Source organism: Acomys russatus, chromosome 25 (assembly GCF_903995435.1).
Source record: "Acomys russatus chromosome 25, mAcoRus1.1, whole genome shotgun sequence".
Lineage (NCBI taxonomy): Eukaryota > Metazoa > Chordata > Mammalia > Rodentia > Muridae > Acomys > Acomys russatus.
Window position 1 is genome coordinate 3,025,500 of NC_067161.1, and position 21,090 is coordinate 3,046,589.

The 21,090-nt window shown below is 49.0% G+C and overlaps 1 protein-coding gene across 3 annotated transcripts in view; it reads right to left on the bottom strand.

Moving 5' to 3' along the window:
• Snx29 (sorting nexin 29) overlaps positions 1 to 21,090 on the bottom strand; it is a 386,740-nt gene that overhangs the window by 158,118 nt on the left and 207,532 nt on the right. For all 3 annotated transcript variants that reach the window (XM_051167340.1, XM_051167339.1, XM_051167341.1), the window contains one exon: positions 10,222 to 10,328. In XM_051167340.1, coding sequence (XP_051023297.1) covers positions 10,222 to 10,328 — 107 coding nt within the window. The remainder of the gene's footprint in view (positions 1 to 10,221; positions 10,329 to 21,090) is intronic.

Genomic DNA, 21,090 nt, shown 5'->3' on the forward strand with positions numbered 1-21,090 from the left:
TCAAGAAAAATGTTGTCTCAATGATAGTTACCAGCCAGATGCCAGGGGTCCTGCTGGATGCTACAGCACTAACAGGATAGCATGACAGTGAATGGGACACCTCCATGGACATTTGCTGGGCGTACAGCAGAGAGGACTCAGGGAAAGTACAAAATGAAAATACAGTCAAGACAAGTAAAGGGAAAACTGCCCCATCAGGACTAGGACCCAGGACACAAAAGATGCCACAGGATACCTGGAGCTGAACCCAGTTTGTACAACAGCAGAGGAGTGGTCGGAGATTTACAGGAGGACTTTGATTTAAAAAAAAAAAAAAAAAAAAAAAAAAAAAAAAAAAAAACGGCTCAGTAGCCCAGGCTAGCCTCAACCTTATAATGCCCCAGCCCCTGCCCCAGCTCCTGCCCCTGCCCCAGCCCCTGCCCCTGCCCCAACCCCTTCCCCAGCCCCTGCCCCTGCCCCAGCCCCAGCCCCAGCCCCAGCCCCTGCCCCAGCCCCTGCCCCTGCCCCTGCCCCTGCCCCAGCCCCAGCTCCTGCCCCTGCCCTTGCCCCAACCCCTGCCCCAGCCCCTGCCCCAGCCCCTGCCCCTGCCCCAACCCCTGCCCCAGCCCCAGGCCCTGCCCCTGCCCCTGCCCCTGCCCCAGCCCCAGCCCCAGCCCCAGCCCCAGCCCCAGCCCCTGCCCCAGCCCCAGCCCCAGCCCCAGCCCCTGCCCCTGCCCCTGCCCCTGCCCCTGCCCTTGCCCCAGCTCCTGCCCCTGCCCCTGCCCTTGCCCCAGCTCCTGCCCCTGCCCCAGCCCCTGCCCCAGCCCCAGCCCCAGCCCCAGCCCCAGCCCCAGCCCCTGCCCCTGCCCCTGCCTGCCAAGTGATAGGATTACTGGCATTCAACATCACACCCGTCTTCAGATGAGATCTTAAAGGTGGAGGAAAAAGTGAGCAAGGAAAGATGAGCAGAGGAAGGCACATGGCAAAAAGGAATATGGGTTAAACTGTCCCCATCCCCTGTATGAAGATGTGCATTTGAGAAAACAAAACAAGTTCTAAGTAAGGTGAGAAGTCTGGCTGAAGAAGGCAGCGAGAACTAAACATCCATCTCTGTAGGCTTGGGATGCCTTGTGAGCACAGGTAAGTCACTGCAGAGCCAGCTAGCCAGGGGAGCTTGGAATGCTCTCTCTGAAGTTTACAGCTCCACATACGCTGCAGGCTCTTTAGGGAGGAGGTCAGTGTTCACCGCAAGGGAGGAAGTCAGTGTTCATGGCAGCCCTTTCCCTCTCCAGACACCCCAAGCCACAGAACAGCACTCATCTCTTGGACCTCTCCCACCAAGACCAGACAACTCCTGCTACAGGCCCAGAAGTAGCTTCTGGAAGCCACTTCCTGTGCAAAGGAAAAAGTGAACAAGGGCCCAAAAATAGTGAAGGGCTGTAGAACTGAAACCAGCCACTATAATTACAAATATTTTTATCTGTTGCCCAAAAAAGGAACATTGGATCATCTTCCAAGTGTGTCTCTATGAACAGAAGTTCATCTGTTTGTTCTAAGTACTCCAGATTCCCAGGTCAGAGGAAGCTCCAGATTCCTCCACACAGGCGAAGCCACTCAGTGCAGGAGATGTGACACGCTGAGCGAATAGTAGGGTACCACACCATCCTCTGCTGAGCAACACTGCGGTGACCAGAACTCAGGCACCCATCTAGTGGAGAAGAGTTCAGCAAGGCCCATGCTCTAGAGCAGGGGCAGGAGTGAACCCTGGGAAACGGGCAGGTGATTCACGCCTTCCTGGCTCAGTCCCCTCATCATCTGTAAGGGTATGCTGAGCATTAGAGAGTCCACACACTGCAACAACACAGGGCCTAGAAACAGAATGAGCCCTCACTGGTACACAGCGTTATTATAGTAGTGTTTGCAGCTGCCTTTGCCCAAGTACTGTCACCTGAATATAACACAGAGAGAGAGAGACAGATACACTCACAGGACACATACACTCACACACAGACAGAAAGACACATGCATACACACACACACACACACACACACACACACACACACACACACACACACACACGACCCTCAGAAAGCACTCCTCGAACTAATTCTCCAAAAATCAACCACTCAGGCTAAACTAATGTGTCAGAGGGAAAGAGGAGAGGCAGGGCAAGGGAGAAAGATGGAAAGCCTTCAGACGAAACTGAGCATTGCACGTGTGGGCCTTATTCGGACTCTTATTCAAATGTTGCTTTGAGCTGGAAATGTGAACACTTACTAGGTATTTGATAAGATTAAAGAATCGATGTTGGTGATGGAATTATAGAAGCTTTTCTTTAACTTTTATTGCAAGTATACTCCATATGTCTACAAATGAAGTCAGCCCTAAGTGTGAAGTCAGTGAAAGGAAAAGATGGGCTGTATACTCTTCTGATGACTTAAGTTCATGTACGGAATTTGTCACTTAAAAAGTGCTTAAGAGACTGATGGGGGACCAGGGAGATGGCTCAGTCAGTAAAGCACCTGGCACACCAGTATGAAGGCCTGAGCTCTGCTGTGGTGGGGAGGCGGGGCTTGCTGGCCAGCCAGTCTAGCTCATTCAGTGAGCTGCAGGAACCTGGATGCTCCAAAGGAAAAGGAAGATGGGAAGATTTTGTTGTTTATTTTCAAGTCACGTGATGCCCAGTGGAGGAAACCAGGCTCTCATGTTATGTAAAGCCGTTTGTGGTTCGGCAGTACAAGGCACACAGCGGTGGTAAAGGCTGGGCTGTGGGCTGCCAATCAAGGCAAGCCAGTCAGCAGGTACAGGAAAGGAGTGGCAGTGAGCAGAAAGGCCACAGAAGGATGTGGCCTCTGCGATCTCATGTGTACAGAAACTCCCTGACAAGTGGTGCATGGTGCAGGTGAGAGAAGCAGCTTCTGTTGGGAGAAGGACAGGTTTTGGGTTGTTTATGGTAATGGTTGAGGTTTTTGGTTTGTTTGTTTTGTTTTGTTTTGTTTTTTGACCATGTGTGTACATGTGCATGTGTATGTACAGGTGGGCATCTACATGTGTGCACAGGTATGTGGAAGCCAGAGGTCACCCTTAGATCTCAGACCTCAGGAGCCAACCACCTGCTTTTTGAGACAGGGTCTCCAGCTAGCTGGTTGAGTTAGAGTGGCTGGCCAGGGGATCTTCCTGTAGAGCATACTACCGTGCCTGCTTGCATCTTGTTTTAATCTGGCTTCTGGATTTGAACTCAGGCCCTCCTACTGGCATACCAAACACTTGGCCAGCTTCTCAATCTCTTGTTGGATTTTTTTTTAAGAGTCTCACTATATAACCGAGGCTGGCCTGAAACTCAGGATCCTCCTGCCTCAGCCTCCCAGGTGCTAGGATCACAAGTGTGCAACATCATACCCAGATAATATAGACTCTCAGTGTAAGGCAAGAGAATTCCTTCTCAGCAATGAGGAGGGTAGGTATGATGAGGAGCTACAAGCTGAGCGGCGCTGGCAACCCAGGAGCAACGAGGCATCTCCAGGGACTAGTGTGAGCGGGAGAATCACTGCTCACTGCTGGCTGCTGATCGGAGACTATACAACTCGGGACCCACGAAGCAAATGAGGCCAGAGCGCTTGGAACTCCTGCTCCACCAAGACCCCGGCCACAGTGAGAAAGACGCCAAGAGCCTCACCTGAACCAGGTTCTCCTAAGTCTCCAGAGCAGATGTCAGGGAAAGCAACCAGTCACGTTCCACTGAGAACCTGGGCCTCAGAGACATGACAGCAAATGGCAAACCACAACACCTCTGACATGTGGTATCAAGAGTCCTCCAAGCCACCAGACTCCAAAAGCCAATGGCAAAAAGAAGGATCAAAGTCCAAATGCTAGCCACATCTAGAGGCCAACCACCAGAATGGACTGACCAGCTCTAGGGAGATTAGGAGAAGCCATAGAAATTACTTAAAAGAGAGAAAAGTGAGAGTCTTGGATATGTCTCAGATGTATCCAATGCCTTTGAACTTCAAAACCTCAAGTAGGAAAAGTCTGATGTTTCAGATCTTCAAGAGAGAGGGAAGGTTTACAAAGAAAACTGTGAGCATCCCTCCAAAGGAGGAGGAGGAGGAGCCATGTAAAGCAGCTGTGGTGAGGTGCCAGCCTCTGCTGAGCTGCCTTCAAAGAGTGCTCCAGACAGTGCAGGACTCCACCTCTGCCCTGCAGCTGGCCCCAGGGACAGGCACTGCCTCCTTAGTCTGAAAAGGCTTTGCCTGGTCTTGGGGTAATGAATGGTCTCTTTCCACAGCTAAGAAGACACTTTGCCACTAAAGCCACTGTGCCGTGAAGAAACCAGGAGAACCTGATCTAGGGGAGCAAAGGCCACTAGGGTCAACTAGGCCTCCGCTCCTCCTTACCACAGCCAGCTCAGAGGCTTCCTCAAGCAACGCTTCATAGGCCACAAGGCATGGGCGTGAACTCTCGGCCTATGGCTGGAACTACAGGACACACTGGAGAGAGACACATAGGATCACGGCAGCAGTCACATGACCCAAATGCTCCCCTGACAGATTGCAACTGCCGCAGTCCTCCCTTTATGTATCTGTTACCTGTGGCAAAATACCCAAAAAGGGCAACTTAAGGAAGAAAGGTTTCACTGTGGCTCTCGGTTCTGTTGGGAGGTTCTTCTGGGCTGTGTACAGTTTACCCTTGTCCATTCTAATGCCAATTTCTCCACCCCACCATCTGGTTTCTATCTGGACATTGCATTGTGATAATCATTTCAACACAGCTCATAGCCCATTGTGACAGGGAAGACAAAATGTATGTGTTAGAAAACAGGTGAACACTAGTGCTTGGTGAGCTTTTTCCCTTTGTATTAAGTCCAGGCCACAGAAGGGTGCTGTGGTTTAGCGTAGGTCTTCCCCTGAGTTAAATGTATCTAGGTAATTCCTCATGGACATGCTCAGAGGTTTCTCTCTTAAGTGATTTTAGATCCTGTTAAGGAACAATATTAATGATCACATTTTGTTTCCAAAGTTCAAATCACTGGGTTTCAGAAACAACCTGAGTGAGTCTGAGTTTCTGTTGGGGTTGGATTGGCTTTGCAGTACTGCAGGGCAGAACCTAGGACCTCCAGCAGGCTAGGTGAGTGTTCTACCTCAGAGCCATACCTAGCCCTGGGACAGCCTTTCTACTTCAGTCTCCAGCACTCACTGCCCACCCACTATTAACAGATGGCTCCCCAGCATGCTCACTGGGGCTCAAAGTTGCCCAGGTGCTGGATTCTAGGCCACTGAGAACAAAATATGTGGTGTGCATATGCAAATGGGGACAAACTGCATGCACACTCAGGAGTCCCCTTTACACTAGGATGAATCACAATGTTTGGGATCTTCCAAGTAGTCACAGTATTGAAATAAAAAATTTCTCCTTCTTGGTCCTGCTAAGAAGGAAAGATGCAGGGCTGCCAAAGTTTCCCGCCTGCACTGGCTCCCTACTCCACTCCAGGAGCGCTCCTCACTCCCAGGGTAAACTCTGCCCACTGTGGAATAAGGGAGGAGCATCACAAAGAGCTTCTGAAAGGCTCCATTCATCTGGACACAAAGTTAACAGAAGGCTGATGGAGGACACGCTAAAGCCATCCCAGCTGCAAGAACAGACAGGAGTCTCCCTTCCTAAGCAGAGAAGAAGCCATCTGTACAGAAAGCGCTCCTGGAGGGGCTGGGAAATGGCTGTCTGCAAACAGCACAAGCATCAGGGCTTCAGAGTCATGCCCAGGGCTCACATAAAAAGAGGGTGAGTGTGCCATCTCAGTGCTGAGGAGGCAAAAGGAGGAGGCGCTCGCGGCTTGCTAGTCAGAAGGTCACCAAACCTGTGAGTCACCAGGGAGAGACCCCATCTCAAAAAACCAACACAGAGAATTGTGCTTCCACATGCTCATGAACAAACACACATGAACACCATACCTGCACACATGTGCATGGGAGGGAGGGAGGGAGGGAGGGAGGGAGGGAGGGAGGGAGGGAGGAGCACTTGAGGACACATCTACTTCTACCCTACAGGGGCCTCAGCTCACTGAGACTACTGTCCCAGGTAAGGAGATTACAAAAGGGAGGAAAGGCAGCTGAGGCTGGCGAGAGAAGTCTTTAAGCTCTGGACACCAGCTCTGCCTTGCCAGCAGCCACCATGTTCAAGGCAACACAACAGCAACTTCCTCCATGACCTGATCTCTGCACATGCAGCTAAGGCTGGTAAAGAGAGACAGGAGACTATAACATGGTCACAGTGGGTGGTCACACACCTTGGGACACCTACAGTGAACAGTCCTCTCCACCTGCCTCTCCAACACTGTCCCCCCTCTCTCCTCGTCTCCTGGTCCTCCAACCTACCTTCTTCCCTATCCTTGTTGCTTCTGCACAAAGTGGGGAACAGCACACCCCATGATGAGCTAATGGTGTGGTACATTCTTGGTCTTCTTGCTACACTGCATGGCTGCCACCAGCTGTCATGGTTTGGATATCACACAGCACCCCCAGACTCATGTGATGAACACTTGGGAAGCCAGCCAGCCAGTGGTGGTATTGTGGGAGGATGTAAAACTAAGACAGTGGAGCCTAGCTGGAGAAGACAGCTTAGGCCCAATCCTGGTTCTGGCTAGAATGCTACCAGATTTGATGTTACAGCTTCTGCCCACCAGGAGCCAGGTTCAACCACCCATCCTTGATACATCAATTAAAACAAATTAATAGTGAAACCAGAAAAGAAAGATTTATTCAATGTGGCCACACTGGAACTAGGGACAAAAAGGTCCAGTGGCCTCTCCCCGAGTCCATTTTCAAGGCCCTAAAGTACGGTCCCCAGTCAAGGAGTGGTCCAGCCCACCCCCACCCTATTGGGACTCTCCAGTGAGATGAACTGGGACGTTCTCAGGGCTGTGTAAGCCTCTTGCTGGGAGGTAAATCCCTCCTATGGATGGCACCAGGCTGTCTTTCCTTCCCAGCATGAGATCTCTGGGGAACTCCAGTTTCTTGGAGTCCACTGCTTCAATCATCTGATAGAAAAATGAGGGACACAAGTGTCCCCACAAAAGCATCTGCACTCGTGCCGGCCACTTACAAGAGCTCTCTGGTTGGTGGAGATGTGAGAGGTCTCAGCTGCTCCACCATGCTTCCCCACCAGGACAATCCCTGAGCTAAAATAAACTGTCCACTGTCCTCTCTCCTACGTGCCCCTTCCAAACTTTATCACAGAAACAAAACAGCACCTGAAGTACCAATGCTCAGTGGCTGCAGGAAGACATCTCCTAAATAGCCCAACATGGAGTCCTTAGCACAGGTCCCGCTCACTTCCACTCTGATAACCCCCAGGTCACCCACTTCCACTCTGATAACCCCCAGGTCACTCACTTCCACTCTGATAACCCCCAGGTCACCCACTTCCACTCTGATAACCCCCAGGTCACCCACTTCCACTCTGATAACCCTCTATACCAACTTCTGCTCTGATAACCCCACCCACCTCCTACCCCCCCCCAACCCCACTCTATCAAACTAAATAATCTAACAAACTAAATAATCCAATTTAAAAATGGGGTACAGAGCCAAACTGGAAATTCTCAACTGAGGAATCTCCACTAAACATCAAGGACATCTGCTCAACTATGTTCATAGCAGCTTTATTCATACAGCCAGAAACTGGAAACAATCCAGATGTCCCTCAACTGAAGAGTGGATAAAGAAACTGTGGTACATTTACACAATGGAATACTACTCAGCTAGGAAATCATGAAATTTGCAGGCAAATGGAAAGAACTAGAAAAGGTCATCCTGAGCGAGGTAACCCAGACCCAGAAAAACACACATGGTATGAACTGACTTATAAGAAGATACGAGCCAAACAGTAGTACAGGATAAACATCTTACAATTTACAGAAGCTAAACAACAAGGAGAGCCTGAGGAAGGATTGGCTGAACGTCACTCAGAAGGGGAAATAGAATAGACAAGCCTAAGCCGTTGAAGAAATGAAATAGGATAGGAGAGGGAGTGCAGAGAGAAATAAGGGTGGGTCTCAGATGTGGGGCGAGTGGGGGAGGGGCAGGAAGACGGGGCTTGCAGAAAGAAGAGAAAGCATTAGTGAGGCAACTCTGAGGCAAGCTAGAGACGGAAGACAGGGTAGGCTCATGGAAGGATACAACGGTGACTCTAGCAGAGACTCCTAGGGATAGGGATCATAGAGACGGAAGAGGACGCCCTCTAGACAGGTCTCCTGTTGGAGGGGGGAACACCAACCCACCCACAAAAACTTTGACCCAAAATGTACCCTGCCTACAAGGTGTACAGGGATAAAGATGTGCAGAGATGGAGGGAAGATCCAATCAATGCCTGGCCCAGCCTGAGACCCATCCCATGGCAGAGAGCCAACCCTGACACTATTAATGGCTGTGCTTGCAGATGGGAGCCTAGCATCACTGTCCTCTGACAGGCTCCTCCCAACAATGGATGGAAACACATGTTGAGACCCACAGCCAAATATTGGGCAGAGCGTAGGGAGAGATTTTTCTTAATTAAATCATTTGAAATGTTAAGACCCACCTTTAATCCAGATCTTTTGAGATGGGAAGGCTCACTTTAAATCTGAGCCACACCTTCTTTGGCAGCCTATATAAGGACATGGAATAAGGGAGCTCTTGCTCTTTGCCTGTTTGCCCTGCTCTCACCGGCATTAGAGCCTACTTCTTCGGAATTCTGTCATATACTGAAGACCGGCCTTGTTGTGGACTGTACAACTACTGGACTGTTGGGCTTCCCAGTAGTAGACAGCCATTGTTGTACTAGCTACTCTGCTGCTGTAAGCCACTCTAATAAGTCTGACTTAGATAGACAGACAGCCATATTCATTCCCCCACTCACCCCCTCACTCACTCCCTCACTCACTCCCTCACTCACTCCCTCCCTCACTCACGCCTGTTCCTCTAGAGAACTCTGACTAATACAGCGCCCACAGGGTCATCACAACCCTGCAGGGGGAACTGTTTCCCACTCCACTGAGGGCTTTCTGAGCATAATCTAAGGGCTCAGTAATTTGGGTCCACTGCCACCACCTAACACTATCTCATGATGCCACTGAGAAAAGCATTTGGACAGATTTCTCCTGGCCTGGTTTCTGTAGCTGCCTGACTTGTCAAAGTATAGCTTGCCTTTCCCTAAACTCAACTGATTTAGAACTCAAGTTGCTTGTAACATCACTGCCTTTCTCTTACTTAGCAATCAAATTTTTAAAATCACAACAAAAATGGTGGCCTGGAGCTGGAGGTGTGGCCCAGTGGCAGAGCTGTGAGGCTCTCCAGACATCTGCACTGTGGCATGCATACCTAGACCCCACCCCCAAACAAACATAAAAAATTTAAATGGCTCAATAAATGTGATCAAACGACCTTTCATTACCCAGATGACTGACTGGGTAATGCCTTTCCAGGCCTCATCGGCAGGTGGACCTCAGTGACACGCTTTTCTTTGTATATTATCTTTGCAGGTTCTTCTATCAGGGGAACGAACACACACTGGAACCAAAACATGGGTAAGTTCAAATGATTTAAGGAGGTGTAACTGGCAAAGGCTCCGTGGAGTCCTCAGACCACTCTTGGTCACTACCAAGGCTGCCCCCTCCTCAAAGCCACTCTTCTTTACTGCATTGCATCTTTCCTCAACCGCCTTTGTGTTCGTGTGTGCCTATGTGTGTGGAAGGTAGAGGACAACCTTGGATGATATCTTCAGGAATGACATACACCTCTTGAGACAGGGTCTCTCCTTGGCCTGGAGCTTATCAGCTGCTCTGGGCCTCTTTTCCCTGCCTCTACTCTGCGGAGAGTGAGCCACCACACCCAGCTTTAAAAAAACAAAAACCTGAGTGTTGAGGTGCATCCTCGGACCAGGCCCGTCAGGCTCACACAGCAGGCAGTTTCTGACCGGATCCTCTGCAGCCCAGAGTCCTTCTCCTTCAGTGTCACATACTCATCTTCTCACGCCTACTTACTTGCCACAGGTGCCAAGGGTTTCTAAGTAATGCTTTTCAGAGAACCAACTTTCCCTTCTCTCCCAAGTACTCTGGGTTTATCTTTTGTGTTTTGTCTTTCTGGTCTACGGTGCTGGCCGGCTGCTATAGCAGGCAGGGCCCTCACCTGGGTCACACCAGAGCAGCCAGCATTACAGATAAGCACAGCGTCAGGAGCAGGGGCCGTGGAACCCACCTGGGCCAGCCTTACCTCAATGAGCTTCCTCTCATAGGAGCTTGCTAGTTCCTCAGCAACTTCCCCAGGCTTCTGCTCAGGGACCGTAACTTCTGTATCAACGTTCCAAAGACTGGGTACAACTTGAAGAAAAGGAGAGATACTCGGGTAAGTTTTAATGTGCGTTGAAAACTGCTCTCCCCTCATTTTAATATATGTATTTATTTAAGCCCATGTGTTCGTGTGCACAGTTTCTCCAGAAAGAAAGTTCTTTACAAGGGAAAGAAATCACAATTAGTAATTGCTTCAGCACTACAGCACCCTCACACGGGTACAACCAAGCGAGGTGGCAAGGGGTCTTCTGAAGGCAGAAGAGTTGCAGAAGTTCTGCACAGGAGTCTGGAGAGCAGCCTTGTCACCCTGGAAGTCTCGGGGGGTGGGGGGGGGGGGAGAAAAAACATCTTAGCAGCACATAAGCGCAAACATACCTCTCTCATATCGGCAAACTTCATTGTCTCCAACATAAAGAAACCTTCCTCTGGGAAGCAGTGCTGCCCACAGTTGGTTTGGCACAGGACCGGATGTCAGGGCCCTGGCTGTGGGGCTCTGAATTAAAATGGCCCTCATAGGCCAATATGTTTGAATACTTGGTCCCTAGTTGCTGGATCTTTGGGAAAGAATAAGAGATGTGGCCTTGGTGCAGGAGGTGTGTCACTGGGCATGAGGGCTCAAAAGGCTCAAGCAATTTCCAGTGTGTTCTCTGCCTCCTGACTGCAGATCCAGATGTGCGCTCTCGCTGTTCCTGTGCCCTTGCCTCTGCTCTGCCATCATGGACGCTGGCTCTCTGTACCATAAGCTCAATTAAATGTTTTGCTCATGGTGTTTTATCACAGCAACAGAAAAGTAACCAAGACAGAAGTAGAGCCAAGAGCCATCTGTAAAGGTACCTTAGAAGGACATCCAACAGCCTTGTGTCACCGATGCAAGGCCGAGCCAGGGGAAACTGGCCCCAGGCCATGATACACGAGGCATGCTCATCCTTGAGTGCCTACTTTGTACTGAAGATCAAATAATTAAAAGCTAGGAATGAAGGCCGGGCGTGGTGGCACACACCTTTAATCCCAGCAGTGGAGAGACAAAGGCAGGTGGATTGCTGTGAGCTGGAGGCCAGCCTGGTCTACAAAGTGAGTCTAGGATAGCCAAGGCTAAACAGAGAAACCCTGTGTTGAAAAAAAAAATTAGGAATGAGGCAGGTAGCTGCTAAGACATTAGAACAAGAGCAAGACAGGGGTGCAGCACTGGTCAAGGAAAAGGCCCAATGACACGCGTCACACATAGGGACTGTGCTCCGTTTCCAGCACATGATGAGAGGTACAGGCCCTGAAAGTCTACTAACCACAATGGGGCAAAAGCAAGGCCTGAGTAGCCCCACGTGAGAGGCAGCAAGCCTCCAGAACCGAAGGGGAAACATGGGGCCCCTTGCAGTTTCTCATGACCCATGGCTGAGTTTCAGGCAGCCCAATGACCCAGTGGCCATTAGGGACAGCTGGGCAACCTACAGGAGAAGCAAAACGTTTGGTGACATTGAAATATGCTGCGTTCTGAAACTTTCAGTTGATTTTAACCACCGCAGGGAGTGACCAGCAGCACCTGACATTTGAGGTACTTGAAGAAAATGTAAAGACTCCGGTGAAAGATGATTCAAGAGGCATGTTCATTTAAATTCATTTCCTTTAAAATAGGAATTATCTTGTGCTAAAGAAAAGGGAAAGTTGAAGAGGAAATGAAACAGCAAAAACTGTAGAAGCTGAGAATCAGACAGGTACAAAAGTAAGAGATCTCAGCCCTGGATACAAGTTAAGTGACAGACACCAAAATACACTGCAACTCAAATGGAGTGACTCATGAAAGACTGCACACTGCCAGCCAGACCCACACCAGCCTGAGAGGCAAAAAGGTATCAAAACCCACCAAAGGCAAGAAATCCAATAAGAGCAGCTGTCAGAACACTGGACTGCTGGGAAGCTACAGTAGATAGATAGGTCTGGCTGAGGATCCACTAATGGAAACAGCACTGAGGTTAATCCACAATGACCCTGTGATGAGTTTCAGTCTCCTCTCAACCCTACCTGCTCCCTGAACAGCAGGAACCCATCACACATCTCCCAAGCACAGTGACAGGAAAGGGTCCTCCTGGGAATCCAAGGAGCTCAAGAAGAACAGCCTAAGGAGACTCTAATGGGGCTGTCACCAGAAATGGCATAGCCAGGTCGTTCTGCCAAGAAGCCAACTAAATATTCACAGTGCTTGTACCAGCTTTCTAGTATCCCACCAACCACAAGGAGACAGGAAACATAAAATTGTCTTGAGACAAGCACCTAGACCAAAAAAAAAAGATTTTAAGTATGATTTGTAGGAAAGACAGCCTAACTTCATCCACTTAACATCCCTAGAGACAAGAGCAGACAGCTCACATGACATTGGAGAGAGCACTATCCTACAGATGAATGAAAAGCACAGAAACGGCAAGATGGTTCTCTTCAAAGGAAGCCATGACAGCAGAAGTGGAGCACAGCCTCAAGGGGGAAGGTGGGAACACTTCCAAAAATCAGAGGCAAGAGCCCCAAGGTAGAAAAGGCACCACAATGGCTAAGTCAAAAGGAGAAACAAACACAGAAAATGGGGAACTTACCAGCAACTTACCAGACACGGCTATCGAAACTGAGGAGCAAGGAGCTCCCAGCACAACAGGGAGATGAAAACACCTCAGGACCAGCGAAAGCAGAAAAGAGATGGTAGGCCTCTGGAGAGGACAGAGGTTTCACCATGACAGGAAGCTAGAAACTAAAGAGGCTTCTTGAAAGCAACATGGCAGACTGGCAAACAATGAAGGACACCCCTGACCCCATCCTCAGGGAAAGCAGCTCTGACCTGGAATTACCTATCAAGTGAAACCATGTGAGAAGGAAGAAAAATCTAGGAAGAATAAAACATACAAGCCGGGCTGAAGAGATGGCTCACGGCTAGAACACTGGCTGCTCTTCCAGAGGACCTAGGTTCAATTCCCAGTAATAACATGGCAGCTCACACCTGCCTGTAACTCCAGTTCCAGAGCTTCTGACACCTCACACAGACATCCATGCAGGCAAATACCAATGCACAATAAAAATAAAATGGTTTTTAAAATTCAAGCTAAGACATAAGGAATTTAAGACAAGTGAGTCGGAGACCTGTTCGTAAAAGCCAAACAGCAGAAGCCATGCAGTGAGCACAACTGATGAGCAGAGAGGCAAAGCAGTCCGTGCTGTTTGTTACTCGGCCGAGCAAAAGCAGAGGCCAGATCGTGCTGCAGTACAAACATGCCTTGAAAGCATGGCTGTGGTGAAGAAGACAGACAAAGGCCACACTGGGCGAGCCCGGCCAGATGACCGTCCAGCAGGTATCCTCAGGCAAGGGGGAGCAGTATGAGCTGGACTGATAGGGTGCAGTTGGCTCCGGAAGGGGAGGGGCATGCTGCAGCATCAGTGGTGACAGGGCTGCAGCTTTGTGAATATAGAAAAGCAGAAGAGCTGTGTGCACCAAAGGATTAGCTATAAGGAAGGAGTGTAAACTTGGTCTCAAAACCAGTGCCCAAGAATGGCGGTGCATGCCTGCAACTCCAGCACTGCAGAGTCCAAAGCAGCAGAATCCTGCATTTTAGGCTAGCTTGGGCTACTCAGAGAGACTGCAAGGAGGCGGGAGGGGCAGGAGGAGGAAGAGGAGATGGTGGTTGTGCTCTGAACTCTTACTTTAAAGGCAAAATTAAAAGCCTGGATGAGAAGGTATAAACCACTAAAACAACTAGATTCCTAACGTCAGCCGAGGACAACAGGAGAGCTTGCCTCAAGAAGTAAATGACAGGAAGCTGGGGTGCTTACATGCAGGGGGTTCCCCTGATGCGTATGCTGTAATGGAAGCTGCGGTTTCTTCGTAAAGTCAGTTGTGATATGTAAATATGTTTTTGTTCTAAATCCCAAGTGTGGGGTTTCAGTTTGAACTTTAGCCTGTCCACACCTGTTAACTGTCTCCTGAGGGGCGTGGCTTTTGCCAGCTGGTAATGGCCATGGCCTTCCATGTGCTGCAAGGAGAGGGGTGTGGTCCAGGGCTCTGAGGCTGTGAGAGCTCAGAGGGAATGTGGCATGGTGTGGCAGGGTGTTGGTGTGTGGTATGCAGCAGTTTGAAGAGACCAGAGATGGACAGTATCTTGGTTTGGAGCAAACAGATGGAGAGAAATGTAAGGGGAGCAGCAGCTCGGAAGAGACAGCTAGCTGTGTCTGCACCCACTTGACCCTAAACAGCCAGAGAAGTAAAGGGGCTGCCTCTCCTCACTAACCTTCTCTCTCCTACACAGGGTTGGGAGGTTGGAAGGGAGGTTGAGGCCTAAAACCCCAAATAGAGTTTAAAAGAAAGAGAGCTGCAGTATGCAGAACACCAAACAAGAGGTAAGTACAAACTCCAGTGAACACAAACTGCCCCTGTAGCTGATGGCTTAGCATTTTTACAGCCACAACAGCACAATCACAAAACAACCAGAATGAGCGGTGTGGCGGCTGAGGGTCAGGTGCAGGTGTGTGCTCTGTGAGGTTGGGGGAATCAGAACAAAGGTGCTCCTCTTCTTTCCACTGAGTGATCGAAAGTGCTTACAAATGAACTACTGTTAGGGACTGCCCACATGCCAGAACCAACGCTCCCCATAGCCCGCCGTCACCGGCTCATCACCCACTGCTAGGTCAGCCTTAGCCATATACCCTTAGAAAGGCCCTGCCACCACACTCCCACCACTCGTCCCACTCAGAGGTGGCTTTTTGCCTGCCCCAACACTGTCACATGGTGGGATTTATGAGGCATTCATTCCTTGGCCCACAGAGGCCAACATCTCAGCTCTGGCCTGTTACAGCCATCTGGGTCTCTCCACTAAAGACACTTACTGACTCCCTCTCCCCCTGCACTGTTATCTCCTACTCTAGCCTACAATCTTGAAGCTACAGCTCTCAGCTCCCTCTTGGAGCTTATAGGAACAACCCGCCCCCACCTCCCCCCCCCCCCGCAGCACTCCCCCCAACCCCAGAAGCCCAGTGTTAAGCATTGCAACTCTCTCTTTCTTCCAGGGACTCAGATAATTACTACAGCTTGGCCTCAGTATAGATCAATGGCCAAAATTTGTGCACTTACTTTCCAAATTCTAACAGATTGGAACAACTTCTGCCACCACACAAGCAAATGATTCCAAAGTCTCTTATCTCTAAGGTTCTACTTTTCACTCCTAAATCTTTTATCTCTCTGATTTCCCAGTGCTCTGCTCTCACAAAATCCTGATGACTATGTTACAAACTATATCAGGATTTGTCAATTTACTGGGTGTGGCTTTTTTAAAAATCTGTAACAAAGTTTGGTTTTAGACTTAAAATTAAAAATTTAAATATGCGCCGGGCATGGTGGCTGACACCTTTAATGCCGGCACTCAGGAGGCATAGGCAGGTGGATCTCTGTGAGGTCAAGGCCAACCTGGTCTACAGAATGAGTCCAGAATAGCCAAGGCTCTGCCTTGAAAAAACAAACACAAAAAAATAAATATGCATGGGTATATATGTGATTTAACACACACTGTGTATGTAAATTAGATTCAGCTCTGTGTATGTGTGTTTGTAACTTGGATTCAACTTTCATTCATTTAAGAAAAAAAAAAAAAAAGATCTACTAGGAAAAGAGATGTTTTTAAATAGCACCCATGTGGCTCTCCTGCATCTTGGCTGATGATCTTATCAGGATGCAAGCAGCCATACGGCTGGCAGCCATCTTTACTGAACAGTACATGCCATGTGACTTCATCACCATCTTCAGACGACCATTGCACATAGAACAATAACTGAAGTTTTTTCTTAATCCTAATGAGCTCTCTGTTTATCACTGATGTGCTTTCAAACTAAGGAATCAACAAGAAGAAATATTTTTGGCATGGATTTTTTTGGTATGGATTGATATAATTTTAAGCTTATATTTATTACAATATACTATTTATGTAATTCAACTCTGGTTTAGAATATACTACATATGATAATGAAATTTTAAGGTTATAAAGGTCTACTTAGATTAACAAAAGCTAACTTAGAGATTTATGGTTAACTATGTATATCTTTCTAACTGTTCAAAACCAGGCTTCTAAAAAAAATTAGATAAGTAAAAACATACGTTGGATAAATAAGGTTTATAAATTCCTATGGTATACTCAGGTTCACAGTAATATTGACCTAGCCTCTTTTTCTTTGCTCCCCAAGCCAATATAGAGACATTTACTTAGCATTAGAACTGGTTTTTTAAATTTTTCTTTCTTTTGGTTTCTTGTTGGTGGTTTGTTTTGGTTTTTTGCTTGTTTGGTTTTTGTTGTTGTTTGTTTTTGGGTTTTTGGAGACAGGGTCTTTCTACATAGCCCTGGCCTTCCTAAAACTCACTATGTAGATCTCTGACTCCCAAACGCTGAAAATAAAGACATACAACCACCACTCCCAGCAGAAGATTCATGATTTTTATTATTTTTAGTGATGTGTAAGTGTGTGCACATGAGTGCAGGTGCCCACAGAGGCTCTTGCCTGCAGCTAGAGTTACAGATGACTGAATCACCTGACATGGGTGCTGGGAATCAAACTCCTGTCATCTGGAGGAATGGCACATGCTCCTAACTGCTGAGCCATCTCTCCAGGCTATTCTTCACAGTCCAGAAAAGCTGGGGGTCACTGGCACATTAGCAGGTCATCCGACCTCGAGACCACTACAGAGTTTGATGCCTTGCAGTATGTAGCTTGTCAAACATTGTGTGTGGGGGGGAAGGGGTAGTCCTATGTTAAGTCACTTGAAGTAGGTATCTCCTCTGCTGCTCTCACTAGTAGGCACAGTGGACACATGGGGTTTCTGTCTAAATCATTTTAAAGAGACTCTGCCCAGCATGGAGAGCAGCGCACAGCTTGGCAAGGTTCCAGGTTTGCTCTCGGTTTGAACAAGCATAGTGTGCATACTGCTGGGGAAAGAGACCAAGATGCATTGCATTTTAAATCCAGGCATAGTTTCCTAATGGCCATAGAAAAGGCCAGGCACTGTGTGGTGGAGAGTTGGGTTGCTTCCAGACTCCAGAGCAGAAAGGCACCTCCTAGGTGAGATGCAGGGACCCCAGACTGCTGCAGCAAACCAGTCCCCAATGGCCAGAGACGGGCATGGGACGACAGCATTCTCAAGCTAGGTGCAGAAAAGCATGTGCAAAAGCCCTGAGGCAGAGTGCAGTTTAATGTGTTCTAAGACAGCAAAGAGAGCTTGGCTAAGATATAATAAACGGGAGGGCAGGGGAGGGGAGAAGAGGAGAAGAGGGGAAGAGGAAAAGACTAGAGATAGGAGAGTGAAGGGTTTTAGACTAAAGCATCTTACTCTGAACAAAAAAGGAAATTGCTAGAAGATTTCAAACAGAACAGAGATGATGACTAGAGATCACTCCATGGGCCACATGAAGGACACAGGGAAAGCAGAGGAAGGAGTAGTGGCCACCTGTGGTCTGCTGAGTGGATTGTAGTTTACTGTCTTCCTGCACGTTCAGGGTGTATTTCTCAACCCTATGAAGCCGTAGGCAATGGCTGAGCACAGAAAGGAATGTCCGCCCAATCAGGGCTCCTCTCCAGGGCCATCTGCATGGGCTTCCCCTGGACTGCATAGAAAGTGCTGTCAGCCTTGCGGCCAGTTCTGGGGTTCTTTCCGCCCAACACCTCACCCAGCACACACTCCTAGCCACCCTGCTTAAGTTTCCTTCCCACACACCACATGACTCACTGGTTAGCAGGCTATTGTGACAGTCCAGCAAGAGCAGGTGGTTTCAAGGGAAGGAAAGGGTGGTAAGAGTGGGCATCGTGATGCTCATTAACTCCAGAACTCAGGAGCTGAGACAGCAAGATCTCAAGTTCTAGGCCAGCATGAACTACATACGGACAGACGGATAGACAGACCGATGGACGGATGAGTGGGTGAATGGATAGATGGAAAAAATTTAAAGAGGGTCACTAAATGAAAAAGTTGGCAAGACTTGCTCTGAAACTAGATCTGGGGTCTGTATGAACAGGGACATCAGCCTGGGGAATAGAGCTGTCACTTCATAGGGTAGGGGGTGGGGAGGGAGCAAAGGAGACAAGAATGGTAAGGACAGAGGGTCTCCCTCTCCAGACAAGCCAGGCCAATGCAATGGGATGATGAGCCAGATCTGCACACAGAATCAGGACCCAAGAGCACACAGAGCAGATGGAGGCACATGACAACCAAAGGCTCAGGGTCCCTATCCTGCAGAGAACAGAGTCCCACCCTAGAACTGCAGTGGCCAGCACACTGCAAGCACAGCCTGACTGGAGCACTGGGCACAGAACTGACCAGGGCATGAGTGCAATGCCAAGCACTGACCAGCGCTCTGAGCACAGCGTGACCAGGAGCTGGACGCTGTGCTGCTGCTCCACTCCTTCCTCTGTAATCCTCCAGGTACCGTCCACATGCAAGGTAGGAGAGCTGGGTGCTTTGCCCAAGGCCAGCAAGTCAGAGAGAGAAGTCACTTGACCAAGTCATCAACCCCTGTGGGGCTCCAGCTTTTCCAAGAGCCAGGTGACCACTCTCTGACACCTTCCAGGGGACCCACTGCCTTGGGCTAGCTAGAGTAATCCAGTGAATGGATGAGGGTGGGGTAGTGTCTCCTAAATGAGAAGTGATTACTCAACCCAGACAGCCACAGGAGAAGTCAGGCCACAGTGTTCAAAAAAGGAGGAGGCATAAAGCCAGGAAGTGGTAGCTCTGGTAAGAACTGGCTGCCCCGAGGCATGTCGAGATCCAACCTACCGAGTCTCTAACCCAGTCTCTGGGAGCCAGCACTGCAGACAGCCTACACGACTCCTCCTGTACTGCGTAGTCAGTGTACATAACCAACCTTCACTACCTGGGCAATGCATAAAACTCCATCTGCACTGCATGTAATTTGCATGATCCCTCCCCCATACTGCACCATCAACTTATATAACCCACTGTGGTGGTCTGAATAGGTATGTGCCTCCCTCCATTTTCCAAGACACTTAGGGAATGGCACTATTAGGAGGAATGGCCTTGTTGGAGTAGGTGTGGCCTTGTTGGAGGAGGTGTGTCACTGGTGGGGCAGGCTGAGGTCTCCTATACTCAGGCTATGTCCAGTGTAACACAGTGTCCTTCTGCTGCCTGCAGATCAAGATGTAGAACTCTCAGCCCCTCCAGCACCATGTCTGCCTGCGCACAGCCACGCTTTCTGGCATGATGATAACGGGCTAAACCTCTGAACTGTAAGCCAACCCCAGTTAAGTGTTTTCCTTTATAGGAGTTGCCTTGGGGCTGGGGAGATGGGGAGCGGTTAGGAGCACTAACTGTTCTTTCAAGGGACCAGGGTTCAATTCCTAGCACCCACATGGCAGCTCACAACTCTGCAATTTCCATTCCAGGGGATCCGAAACCTTCATACAGACATACGTACAGACAAAATACTGGTGCACATAAAATAAGTAAACAAATACATCTTTTATGAGAGCTGTCATGGTCATGGTGTCTCTTCACAGCAATGAAATCCAAACTAAGACACCCTCCTTCACTGTCTGGGCAATTTCTACAACTCCATCTATCTAAATTGCATGCAATTCATATGACCTCACCTGTAGTACATGCAATTTACATAACCCTGACTGCCCTGCACAGGCAATTTATGTCACTCTACCTACAGCCCTAAATGCCATAGCATGATGTCCGTCTTAGAGATGGGAATACGAAGGAACGGAGTTTTAGCAAGCACTCCTGGTGATACAACACAAATCCCTGCAGGGTGCCCAATTTTGAAGCCTCAGCTCTTTCCAACTTTCACACTGCTTCCTACCTATTCTGGAGTCAGCATCCCCTTTGGTCCCTAATGTGTCACTTATGGCACACTTCTAAGGCCATCTGTTTACGATGAAAAGTTCATCACACACGCTCTCATGTAGGATGCAGTCTGATATTTTCGTTGTCAAATGATAGCATAAGAGACTGTACATTCAAATTCTCCAAAAGTTGAAATGAATTTTTTGTTTTGTTGAGACGTGGTTTCTCTGTGTAGCCTTGGCATTCCTGGACTCCCTTTGCAGACAAGGCTGGCCTCGAACTCACAGAGATCTACCTGCCTCTGCCTCCCTGAGTCCTGGAATTACAGGTGTGCATCACTGTGCCCAGTCCAAACTACTTTTTAAACATTATAGTGCCATGGCTTAAAACACTTCTATTAGAAAGAGGGACCCAGCACCGCTGTCAGCTCTAGTGAGAGAAGCTTCTTTGCAAAGTGACTGCAGAGGCCAGCACTGTCACCACATCCTCAGCTGTTGGTGTGGTGCAGCCCAGAGGGTTCCGGGGGAGGTTTAAGTGCCATGCTTTCCCCTTGAGAGAAAAGCCACGCTGGAATAAAGCACATAAAGCTAACCAGAGAGCGGCTCACTCAAAGTTAAGCTGTGTGCTCTCTTGGCAGACTCTGACCACACACATGTGGTGTCAGGAGCCAAAGACGGGATGAGGTGGCCTAGATGTTCCATGTGTTGCTGCTAAAACAGCCGGCTCCAAACTATTAGGTTTCAAACCCAGGGCAAATGGCTGAGGTGCTGACTTAACATATCCAAGGGGACACCGGCCACTGGCCACCAGGTTCTCCCTACCTTCCTCACTCTCTATGGGCTACAGGTATGGCTGGCAAACCCCGCCCCCTACCCTAAACTTTTCCCATCCAGGGAGTGGGCTGCCTTCCCTATATAATGCAGGCATTTCAGCTGCCTGGCCTTTCTCTATACTCTGAGCCTTCTGGTTTCCTACACC